The following is an 11,903-nucleotide window of genomic DNA, read 5'->3' as shown; positions in this document are numbered from 1 at the left end:
TCTGAAAAACTCTGATTTCATTTTACACCGCATCGCAACATTTTAGGCATTAAGGCTGTATGATTCTTCCTCTTGATAGTTTCAACCTTGGTTAGACCACTCCCAATGCGAAATAAAGTTATAATCACTAATAAGAACATTGTAGTGAACACAGACGTGTTTTAATCGCACGTCTGAGTAACCTCTACACAGCCTCTGTTAAATAAATGCCCAAAGCCTCAATTCTGGACTTCCCACCATGAAACACATCTAAATTATTCCAGCACAAGGTAACTATTTACTTCCATGAATCTGATGAAATGCTGCGTTTTTGTTCCCTACAGACAAACCCATTCATCTGAACCTCGTTTTGTGTAATAACAAAATAAACAGAACACAGTGTTGCAAAATACTTCTCATCCACAAGTGATAGCAGTGTGTCAGAATCCGTCAGCACTGTTTATCTTTAGTAAACTATGAAGTAAATCTATGACCAAAGTACAAACTGTTATACTTTGCAAAATTAAAAAACACAGAATTACAAAACCTGCAGTTTGTTAGATCCACTGCTGAGCTAAAGTGTTAAAATACAAAAAATAAAAAAATAGACTAAACCAGCAGAAATTAACACGTTTTACCACTGTGCTATGGTATTTTGCCATTGTGCATTTTTATACTTAATTTAATTCAGTTTATTATACAACAAAATATATCATATATATTAACAAAAGATGGATATGCCCCAGATTGTATGCACCCTGACTCTAGTCTTTAGAGAGCGTCTGAATAGAGGAATAAAAGTCAGATTGCACAATTATTTATTTTAGATTTCAGGAATCGATGCTTTTGTTCTAAACAGAAATTTCCAGAGCAGAGGTGTTGCCTCTGAGCAGATATAAATACTCCCAGCAGAAAAATGCACAACACACTCGACAGAAGAGACTTAGCATTGTTGAAGAAGATGAATATGATCCACAGAATGGCGTAAGTTGGATTATTTTTTGGTTTTCATCAAATCTCTTAATAATTACAATCCATAAATCAAAGCATTGTTTTACCATGAAAGGTTTTCCATTCGTCATCTATCATTTCCTACATGCTGTAAATCCAATGCTGATATATCGATCTCAGTAATTAAATAACTGACTCCTTACAGTTTCTCATTCTATGTTTTTATCTGCTCCCAGCTCCACCGACCCACAGAAGCAGAGGCATTTAATTTTTATTCATCATTTCTCTCTCTTGTTGTCGTGTGAAGGTTTTCTCTGACTGTGGTCGTCCTGGCTGTGTGGGCCTGCCTGGCAGATGTGGCTCATGCTGAAGAAAGGATGAAAGCCTCTGTGTTAGGTAACACATACTCTTAATTCGAAATAAGCTTTTTACTTCAATATTTCATGTAACAAAAAGGTTTCTGCATGGTATAGTATTTGACCAGCCAAGCATTTAAAAAACAGCCTTAAAAAGCAATGCTGCTTTGAGTCAAACTGAGACGTCAGCACGCTAACTGGCTCACCGTGACAGCTGATATTTAACAGATATGTTTATCATGTCATATCTTGCTTTATAAGTAAGCCAGTGATGTAAATATCCATGTAAGCATTCTAACAATTGACATTAATTAGCACTTACTACAAAAAGAAGTCATTCATTTTGCAGATTGTAGTAACTTGTTTTGAATGTCAGCAGAATAATCAGAGGTTATCACAGCTAAAGATCAGTCAGCCAGTATAGTAGGCGCAGTTGGCCTCGAAATAAGAAATAACAGCATAAAGTCAAATAATTCAAACAAGGATAGTTAAAAGTATTCAAGCATCATCAAGTTACCCTGAAAGCTGATTCTCTTATCTCAATGTTGCGTTTTCAGTTGGAGAAGCATTTCATCGCTTCTAAAAACCACAAGTTAAAAAAATCAATTTGGCTCTGAGGCTACTGCCTTTGAAAGGGAAATCTTCTGCTTCCCTGCTTCTCCCCAAACAGCTGATAAAAACTTTACAATAATCCAAACAATCAGTTTTTAGTGAAAGATAACTGAACCCACTGGAGACGTGATGAAAGACATTTTTAATAAGACAAAGGATGCTATTGTTTACTAAAAATATTAACATAATGAGACAAAGAAAACAAGAAATGTAGCACAGATACTAAATCCATTCATTGTTGCTGTGATGTGTTAAAATAATAAGTTGTTCATTTCTTGTAATACATTATGTGCTGTACTTAATACAATAAATGAACAAAATATTGGAACTCATTCTTGGTATATTAATTCTGCCAGAAGGATGTAAAATTAGAAGAAAATTGATGATAGTCTTTCAGTGCTGTACGGAGCTATCAATACATTAGTCAAAGCGGTCTTCATGATTATCTCAGCCACACAAAAGACTAGTGGATGAAAAGCACAGAGAACAGATTCCATATTTTGCTCCATGATACATTATTTAAAGTCTGTTGTTTTTGAAAAGGCTTTTTAGAGCAAGAAAGTGTCGTATTCAGATGGAAAAGCTCTGCTGAAAAAGCAGGAAGAGATAACAATATTCTTTAATGACTGAAGGGCACAAAGTAAAACGTGACAAGCCTGACATCAAGCAGGTCATGTTTTATTAATTAGGTTTAAGTTCTACTTGAGGGAAAATGGGAAAGAGCAAAAGTGCTATTAACAAAGCAGAAATGCTCAAACTGACAAAGTGTCCTTAAGGTCTACGCCTAAAACAAACATGTTCTAAATATCCGTTTATGCAGGAGGTCTCATTAAGACAGAGAGAGAACAAATTAGAAAGCAGCAAAACAGGATGAGCGAGTCAAACATAACATTTGTGACAGTTTCAGGCAATGAAAAAATTGCAAGCTGTTTTTTAAAACAACAACAACAACAACAACAAATGAATTAGAATTTATGGGAATACCAAAAAATTTGTGCTTCATTAAAAAAGATAATAATTAAGATGACAATAAAAGTCATCTCAAAGCACTTTATACTATAAAATGAATGAAAACAAAGATACTACAGGACAACAAATCTATACTCTGTACTTGCATTTGACCAGATGCCATTGAATTGAATGGTTTACATTGTGTTTATGTGACAAAATTACATGGAAAATGTACATGTGATCACATTACTTAAAGTCAGCATTATGGGCATAAATGTTGTTTTTTGTGCAAATTATGTAGGGCTAAGAGTTGCAGCAAAGCACAGTAGTTTACTTTAAATGTTTAATTTCAACCAATTTGAATGGATGGATATATTTGAAAATTTGCGATGACGATATAACTGACGATGTAACTGATGCGAGACAAAATAGTTTACAGTGCAAAAACCCTCCATCAATGTATTTTCACTTAAACAAGCAGCAGTTTTTTATGTGCATTAAAGCTATATAAAAATGTAACAGTGCAAATGCCTTGCTGACAGTTTAACCAAAAGGCATTTGCAGTGGAATATATGGACATATCCTGAGCATAACCATGTATAATATCCACAAAAGTTAAAAAGAGGTGCTTTGCAACGTGAAACTGCAGTGTGCCAAATAAATAAGTCAAATACGTATTTTTCAGATCATAAGGTGCACGGGATTATAAGGCGCATTAAGCAAAAATAAAGCAGTCAGATAAGTCTAACTTTATTCAACTCATTCTTCTTGCTTCCTCCACTTCTGCACCATTGACTCATTAATGCTGAATTTTCTCGCAGCTGCTCTGTTCCCAAGTTGTACTGCGTGACGCCTTGAGTTTAAAATCCGCTTAATACGCATGTCTCTTAACAGGTGCCATTTTGGGGTCCTTATACACACACAATACAGTAATATTATGTTGAAGCACAGTACGTATCACTCCGGGAGGCTCCTGACTACGGTAGCCGTAATGCTCCAACAGTCCATCAAGCATTGCGGGTTCGTAGCTTAGCAAAGTCGTACTAAAACATTTGACAGATTGCTGAGCGCCGTGTACCACATAAAATCGGTTTGAGGTCAGTAAGCACAACCAGAATTCATACATAAGGCACACGGGATTATAAGGTGCACTGTCGATTTTTGAGAGTGCCTTATAGTCGGACATCACAGGTAAAAAATGTATCCTTTTTTAACACAAAGTATTTTAAAGAGGTTGATAATGAGTTTAAACACTTTACTGAGCAGAATTAAAGTATGAGGTGCCGGTCGAGTATAACGTCTAATGTCCCAGTATGTGGATAAATGGTCTCCAGAGGTCAATAGTTTTTGTAAAATGTGGATGGCGAAGCTTTTTTGTGATGAACTAAATTGTGTAAACTTGAACTGTAGGCCAAGACAATATTTGACAGGATCGACAGGATTATAAATAAGAATGTCTGCGTTAACTTCCCAGCCTCCAGGACAGCATCTGTCCGCTCCAGGCGAATGGTTGGTGGGAAACTGGCTCCTCATGTGCCCTGGCAGGCCATGGTCTACATTGCTGAGAGCATGCTGGATGGAGGTTATGCAGGCGGTGCTCTCATCTCTGACCGCTGGGTGTTGACGGCTGGAAGAAACCTTTTTGTTAGGAAGAGTCGGGAGGACATTCAGGGACAGGAGCCTGTCATCCCTAAAGTGTACCTGGGAATTACAAAAAAGGATGATGCTAAATCTTCCAATGAGGTTGCTGTTGAGAAGGTGAGGAAAGGAAACTGTTGTAGAGTCAAGAATTATATTATTTTACTATATGTTTGTTTTTCTTTTGTTTTCTTGTTCTGTCATTTCTATACACACCATGTTTTTAAGGTTCCACAAGTTTATAAAATAATCAAGTATGTGGATATCTTTTTCATTAAAGTCAAAGTTAAGTCATGAAAGGATTGCTTTTTAACACCACATAGTTGCTAGCATTTCTGAGCTTAAAGAAATTTGTTCAAACCTTCAGGGTGAGTGATGTGAATTCTACTGAATGAGACCAAATGATTCATGTGAAAATATATCACTTTTTATGAACTTCTTTGAAATCTGGCATACTTACGTGTCTTTAGACCTTAAAATTTATTATCAACGGGAAATTTGTCATCATTTTAATGGCTCTTACTTCATACTTCATTACACGTTTATTCTGTGTTAGGAAGCACTGCTTGAAAGTGAAAAAAAAAATACAAAGCTAAATGCAACATCAAACTTAAGAACAAACTTTTGCATTTCCCTCCTGCAGGTTGTTCTCCATCCAGGCTTTCAGAATCAGTCTGACTGGAACAACGACCTGGCTCTGATCCAGCTGAAGCAGCCTGTCGTTATAAATGATAAAGTGACCCCCATCCCATTACCAGAGAGAGGCCAGGACCTGGCCAAGGCCGTGCGTGGGTCAGGAATTATCACTGGATGGGGCTGGGGACCCCTTCTCACCCCTTCTCCCTTTCTCAAACACATCGTAGTCCCACTGGCCAATCACTCTGAGTGTAGGGCTGAATATGAAAGTCTTGCACTCACGCCAACTGTAGATGATGACATGATCTGCACTGCTGCCACAGAATATCAGGAGAATGTCTGTTTTGGGGATGCAGGTGGCGCTCTGGCTGTCACAGATCCTGAAACTGGGGACATATATGCTGCAGGGATCCTTTCCTATGATAAATCCTGCACTAGGTACAAGCATGCAGTGTATATGAAGCTTTCCTCGTATTTGCCCTGGATCCACAGCATTATGAGAGGAGATACAGACACATCAACTGCTGTGCGCTTTGAAGCGATGTCTGCGATGTACAAAAGGCAGTAGTAATTCGGCTGTCCTTTAAGTGTTGAGGAGGTGTTTAATCTGTGATTTGTTTTTGTTTTTTTTAAAGTGCTTGTGAAGTAACACCTGTTGTTTTGTATCATTTAAATCTGTGAAGAGAGGGAAAAATACACTGAATATTTTTTTTTTAAAAGAAGAAGGAACAGACATTAAAATGTACCACAGTAAAAGCAATCTCTCTCCTTTCATCTTGGACAGTGATGTCATAAAGCTCCTCAAATAAAGGCTATCTCATCATCATCATCATCTCAACTGTCAATTAATATGTGTATCCATCATTTACATACTGCCTTCTTGCAACTCGCTGAAAGTTGCGCTTGTTTCATGCTCATAGGAAACTGCACCTTTCTCTGTCAAACCAGTGTGTTTATCTCCCGTTAAGACTCGAGCTAAAGCTAAAATGCTAGCAGATTTTTTTTCTGGTGGTTTGCACATGTTCCTTGTGGATAAAGCACTAGTATTTCACACAGCAAATCCAGCATGTCCAAATTAACACTGTCGGATTTGATTTCAACACTATTAAAGTGTCTATATGGGTCCACACCAGAGAGTGTTAATTTAACTCTTTTTGGAGAGTTGGTACGTTAACTCTGATTTAGTGTTAAACACCAAATCTGTCTGGAGTTGATAATTTAACACTTGGTGTTAAGAGTTTATATATTAACTCTCAAAGAGTATTTTAGTTTAACTACGTAAGAGTTATCTTCTAATTCATTCTAAAAAGCGGGAATTTTACTGTTCTGAACTTCTAGAAATTTCTTTTGGAAATAAACATTTACTAAAAAGATGCAATGGTTTTTGAAAAACATTTATTCTGAACTGTGCACCACAATTTCAAAACATTTTCTGAAAGAAGTAACAGTATACATGTTCTCACTTTCATTAGAATTTTGTTTATCAAAAGGTCTGACATGGTAAATGCAAATAACAGCATCTCATCACTTATTTCTTCAATACAATATGCATGTCCTTCATTCATCCCTTTGTGGAACTTCAACGCACTTCTGCTCTCCCCCATATTCCATCTTCACAAGCATATCCTGTGTGGAGATCGAATAAAAATTAGTTGACAGTAATTAATGGCACAAATAATCCAGTAAACAATTGCAGCACAGTTTAAAAAAAAAAGGAATCCTCTTTGAGCCATTACTTGTGTAAAGTATTTTCCCAAAAAACAAGGACACAGGCAACAGGTAATACTGAACTAAATGTAAAACCTCAACCTTTTTCATTTTTACCTAAACCGTGTGCACAAAATTCTGGAGGGATCTAAATGCTAACGTAGAATCCAGTCAGGACGTCTGCTACTGCTGTTTGCTCGTTTTTTTTTTAGTTTTTTTTTTTATGGGCGATCGTTTTCAGGCTTCAAGTAGCACCATTATACCAACATTTCACATTCTAGACATTGTTTTAGGTGTATTTGACCAAAAGTTTGACTGAAAATTCACATGCAAGCTTTTTTTCAAGGCTGTGGTATTTGCCCGCAAACAATACCTTTCAGCTAGCTAAAACAGAATATTATGCTATCAGCGAGCAACATGGCTAATGCCTTTCACACAGCTTTGTCTCAACTCCAAAGAGCCACAGAAGTAAAAGCTAATAATAATTGAAACAATCTTTGAAAAAATGACTTACCAAGCATGGCAAACAACTCAAATATGTAGAGCAAAATGTTCTGAAACGGCTTCACTTCAGCTTCGATTGGAGCCGTGCTGGGGGCGGAGTCTGTGAATTTACTCTGTTGGTGTCATAGCCCCTCTAGGAGTTCAGAGTTAAGAGGTCAAGAGTTAATGTTTCCATTGTAACACCTCCAGATTTGACAGAGAAACACTCATTTTTAACACTCGATTTTAACTACTATCATTTTACACCTCAGAGTTACATTAAAAGAATGTGACTCTGCTTAGAGTAAAATTAACTCTACTTTTGCAAGGAGACTATTAACACCAAAAAATTTAACACTTTTGAATTTGCTGTGCACCGTTAACTAAGGAAAGACCAGTATACAAAGCAAGCTGCCAGTGTCTCAGCTTTTACTGCTCTGGGATCAGTTATGATTGCTGCTTCATATGGAAACACAATGACCATTAGCAAGTAAACAAGCTTCAGTGATATAGCATCGTAAACAAAGGAGTTTCATCTTGCTAACCACTTTGTCCAACATGTGCGATGTAAAATTTGAAAAAATTGTTAATAATTCATTTAATACATTAACAAAGAAAGCTCTGATGATGTGAGGTCTAATAAAATACAACAGCTCAGTTATCAAATTATGGAAGTGTTCACGTTATGTTGTGCCAAGGTTATAACAGAAATCCATCAGCTGCTATGGAGCTCTACTCAAAGACGGTATAATAAAGATGTGACATTAATATTACCCACTGCTATCTGACTCTTTATTTTGGGACCATATTTGGATGAGTGTTGTGCTCAGTTATTGGCTAGTTAGTGTTAAGAAAGAGACTCTAGACCTTCACTCATCAAAATGTAAGCATAAACTTATTCTTAAATGGGATTTCTTGTATTTGGCAATAACCAATACTACTAGAAGGCTAATCATATTAAGTCCTCCAAAAGCACAAGTTACTCAGTAACTCTAATTAATGGCCATACATCCACTGATACACATGCATATTGTAGCTGGCTGTGGGTAGTTTAAAGAAGGCTGACCTACTTTTGGAGCTGCAAGTGGCCATTTGAGAAACATTGGCTTTGGCATAATTTTTTAGCCTTGGAGGTTCCCATTTGGCTCAATTTTACATTTTGAACTAACACTTGCAAGCGAAACACAACTCCACAACACTGGTGAGGAGTTCTGTCAAGGAAGAGAATGCTGCTGCTATTACAGCTCTAAAATGGTAAAACTGCTTCCTTTTAGCTAAGCTGTCAGTCTGAGACTTTTGGCTGGTTATGTGGTGAATAGATGTTGCCAATATCAACTAGTTATGAAATGATGTAAAAGGACAAATGGGTGCACAACCTTTGGACCAGTGACTATGCAAATATGGATGTAGCCACCAAGTCCTGCTGATCCATCTCAGCTTCTTAAAAAAAGAAATTATGAGCATGGGTCAGATTTGTTTGTGAAACCAATAACCTTTTATTGTCCTCCTTGATGTTTCTAAAAGGGCCATAATTTATGAAAGAAAAATTATGTTGTATTCAGAATGCTCCGTATCATCTTTTACTGACTTTCAAAAACTGAATTTTATTTTGTCTACTTTCCTTAAACACAATGATGTGAGACATCATTGCTGATACAGGTGTCAGATTAATAATGTGTCCTCATGAGGAACTGCTCTGCGCAGACGTGAAGTTTCCCTGTTGCCCATTCTGAAAAGAGACTTAAGAGCTTCAAAGGTTGAGACTACATTTCATCATGTGCAGTCATCAGCGTGAAAGCAAAAGTTAACAATAAATCAAAAGAAAATAACCCAATTCAGAATTTGAGGACTTTAAGTGATGCCTCCACATTTTTTTTCTTTCACCTAGAGCAGCAAGACTTCAAAGATATTTTTGTCTGGCAGGTGTGTTCACTCTGCCACAAATCACGAACTGTCTCAACAACAAATGCCCTGAACAGTGATATGACGACAGCCGCCTGTCTAGTTGATTCAATGTGATAGCAAAGATAAAACAGAAGGAAAAATCAAAGTGTGGAGGAGAGATGATTGATTTTATACCTTGGAATCTTTTTCATTGTATTGTAAAGACAAACAAGTTTAGGTCAAGGAGACAGGCATAATGAGACTGATGGTCTTTATTACTATCATCTCAAATATATAAGTGAGTCATTTCATCTGCTTGCCATAGTCCCCAGCCTCCACGATGGAAACTGCTGCTGGCTTTTATAAAATTGCTCAAGAAATGAAATACTGTGATTCTCTTCCTTCTTCTCATTTCTTCCTCCATGCATTTCTAATTATGGTGATTTTCTTTAGTTACTTTATCTTAAAAAAGGAGGAGAGCAGGATTTTACCAGGAAAAAAAAGAAAAGAAAAACTTATAAATCAACCCAAGACAGTCAAAAATCATATTCTCTCCAACATTTCCAATAGAGGCATCCAGGAAGCGTGAAGTGATGCAAAAGTCAGTCTAATCTCCATGTTTTTTTTACCTTTTTGGACACTAATTCCCCCACCTCTCCCCCCTCCATAGAGCCATCACCACCTTCAAACTGTTCACCTACAACACCCCCCTCCTCACCCCACACAAAAGAGGATTTCACACCACCTCCTCCCACCACAACTCTTCATATTCATGAAGCAGATGTGAGGAAGCAGTTTAAGAACCTGAATGCTTGGAAAGCTCCCGGCCCAGACGGTGTGTCTCCTGCCACCCTCAGACACTGTGCAAACGAGCTGGCCCCAGTGTTTTCTGGCATTTTCAACTCCTCACTGCAGGCATGTCATGTGCCTGCCTGCTTCAAGTCCTCCACCATAATCCCTGTCCCCAAGAAACCTAGGATCACTGGACTAAATGACTATAGACCCGTGGCTCTGACATCTGTGGTCATGAAGTCTTTTGAGCGCCTAGTTCTCTCCCATCTCAGGACCCTCACGGCCCCCCTCCTGGACCCCCTGCAGTTTGCATACAGAGCCAACAGGTCTGTAGACGACGCCATCAACATGGCTCTACACTTCATCCTGCAGCATCTGGACTCCCCAGGAACCTACGCCAGGATCCTGTTTGTGGACTTCAGCTCTGCCTTCAACACCATCCTTCCAGACCATCTCCGAGGCAAGCTTTCCCAGATGAATGTGCCTGATCCCATCTGCCGGTGGATCACTGACTTCCTGACGGACAGGAAGCAGCACGTGAGGCTGGGAAAGAATGTCTCGGACTCCCGGACCATCAGCACCGGCTCCCCTCAGGGCTGTGTTCTTTCTCCTCTGCTCTTCTCCCTGTACACCAACTGCTGCACCTCCACCCACCAGTCTGTCAAGCTAATCAAGTTTGCAGATGACACCACCGTTATTGGACTCATCTCGGACGGGGATGAGTCTGCCTACAGGAGGGAGGTTGAACGTCTGGTGTCCTGGTGCAGCCACAACAACCTGGTGCTGAATGCCCAGAAGACAGTGGAGATTATTGTGGACTTCAGGAAGCACACAGCCCCACTCCCCCCCATCATCCTGACTGACACCCCCATCACCTCTGTGGACTCATTCCGCTTCCTGGGTACCACCATCACCCAGGACCTGAAGTGGGAGCCCGCCATCACCTCCGTCATCAAGAAAGCCCAGCAGAGGATGTACTTCCTGAGGCAGCTGAAGAAATTCAACCTGCCAACACGGACGATGATGCAGTTCTACACTGCAATCATCGAGTCCATCCTCACCTCCTCCATCACCGTGTGGTACGCTGGAGCCACTATCAGGGACAAACAGAGACTGCAGCGTGTTGTGCGCTCTGCTGAGAAGGTGATTGGCTGCAGACTCCCATCTTTGCAGGACCTGTACACCTCCAGGACATTGCGGCGTGCAGCTCGGATCTCAGCTGACCCTTCTCACCCTGGACTAGAGATGGCACGATACCACTTTTTTATGTCCGATACCGATACCGATATCATAAATTTGGATATCTGCCGATACCGATATGAATCCGATATAGTGTTTTTTAATCAACAAAACTGTTTTTTAAATATCTTGCTGCATTTTGTATAAGTTCATACTCAAGTTTAAAACAACAACTACACTAAAGCTATTCTGTTATACCTATATGCAAAAAAAATATTTCATAGTTCAGCAATACTGATCAATCTAATAAACTTAAACCTACACCATCCTCCCTATTCTGGTATTTTAAAGAGTACTTAGCATAAATATTAAGCAACCTAACTAATAGGGTTCCAACTCCCAGCAACAACAAAAATAAATAAATAAAAAATAGGGAACCACCCCTCACGCTCCACCTCATGATGCTTAATCGACGTAATCAACCTTAATTTGATGCAGTGTCACAAAAAATGCACAGAAATCAATTATTTTTCAAGAAATATTAAATAGATTCAACATCTTTCTTCAACAAAATTGCAGACTGCACAGATGGTACCTTCCCAAAGGAAAAAGTACTATAGCTTACTAGGGTATATATATATATATTAGACTTAATAGTTACTATATACAGTAATTGACTTCTATTCATTTGACATCAAATTAAAACTTTGGGTGTCAGATAATTATTCATTAAAA

At 38.6% G+C, this 11,903-nt stretch overlaps 1 protein-coding gene and 1 long non-coding RNA gene across 2 annotated transcripts; one reads left to right on the top strand and one right to left on the bottom strand.

Annotated features, from left to right (window-relative positions):
• Nucleotides 1-828: 828 nt before the first annotated feature.
• Nucleotides 829-5,949, top strand: hp (haptoglobin). The gene is made up of 4 exons (XM_026166309.2): nucleotides 829-963; nucleotides 1,238-1,326; nucleotides 4,324-4,607; nucleotides 5,131-5,949. Exons 1-4 carry the CDS (start codon nucleotides 896-898, stop codon nucleotides 5,689-5,691), a joined length of 1,002 nt encoding a protein of 333 aa, XP_026022094.2. The 5' UTR covers nucleotides 829-895; the 3' UTR covers nucleotides 5,692-5,949.
• A 552-nt stretch (nucleotides 5,950-6,501) lies between these two features.
• On the bottom strand, nucleotides 6,502-7,484 carry LOC145429384 (uncharacterized). The gene is made up of 2 exons (XR_013909621.1): nucleotides 7,345-7,484; nucleotides 6,502-6,749 (listed from the first exon to the last, which is right to left on the bottom strand). It is a non-coding gene; the product is annotated as an uncharacterized LOC145429384 (long non-coding RNA).
• Nucleotides 7,485-11,903: the final 4,419 nt, after the last annotated feature.

This window comes from Astatotilapia calliptera, chromosome 1, assembly GCF_964374335.1.
Source record: "Astatotilapia calliptera chromosome 1, fAstCal68.1, whole genome shotgun sequence".
Classification (NCBI taxonomy): Eukaryota; Metazoa; Chordata; class Actinopteri; order Cichliformes; family Cichlidae; genus Astatotilapia; species Astatotilapia calliptera.
This window is presented reverse-complemented; position numbering and strand designations above follow the sequence as displayed.

What these genes read in the sequence shown, in the direction of transcription:
- hp (XM_026166309.2), top strand. Translation starts at nt 896, where the DNA reads ATGCACAACACACTCGACAGAAGAGACTTAGCATTGTTGAAGAAGATG. An exon ending in GATGAAAGCCTCTGTGTTAG is followed by an intron (nt 1,327 to 4,323) that starts GTAACACATACT and finishes TTAACTTCCCAG; the next exon opens with CCTCCAGGACAGCATCTGTC. An exon ending in ATGAGGTTGCTGTTGAGAAG is followed by an intron (nt 4,608 to 5,130) that starts GTGAGGAAAGGA and finishes TCCCTCCTGCAG; the next exon opens with GTTGTTCTCCATCCAGGCTT.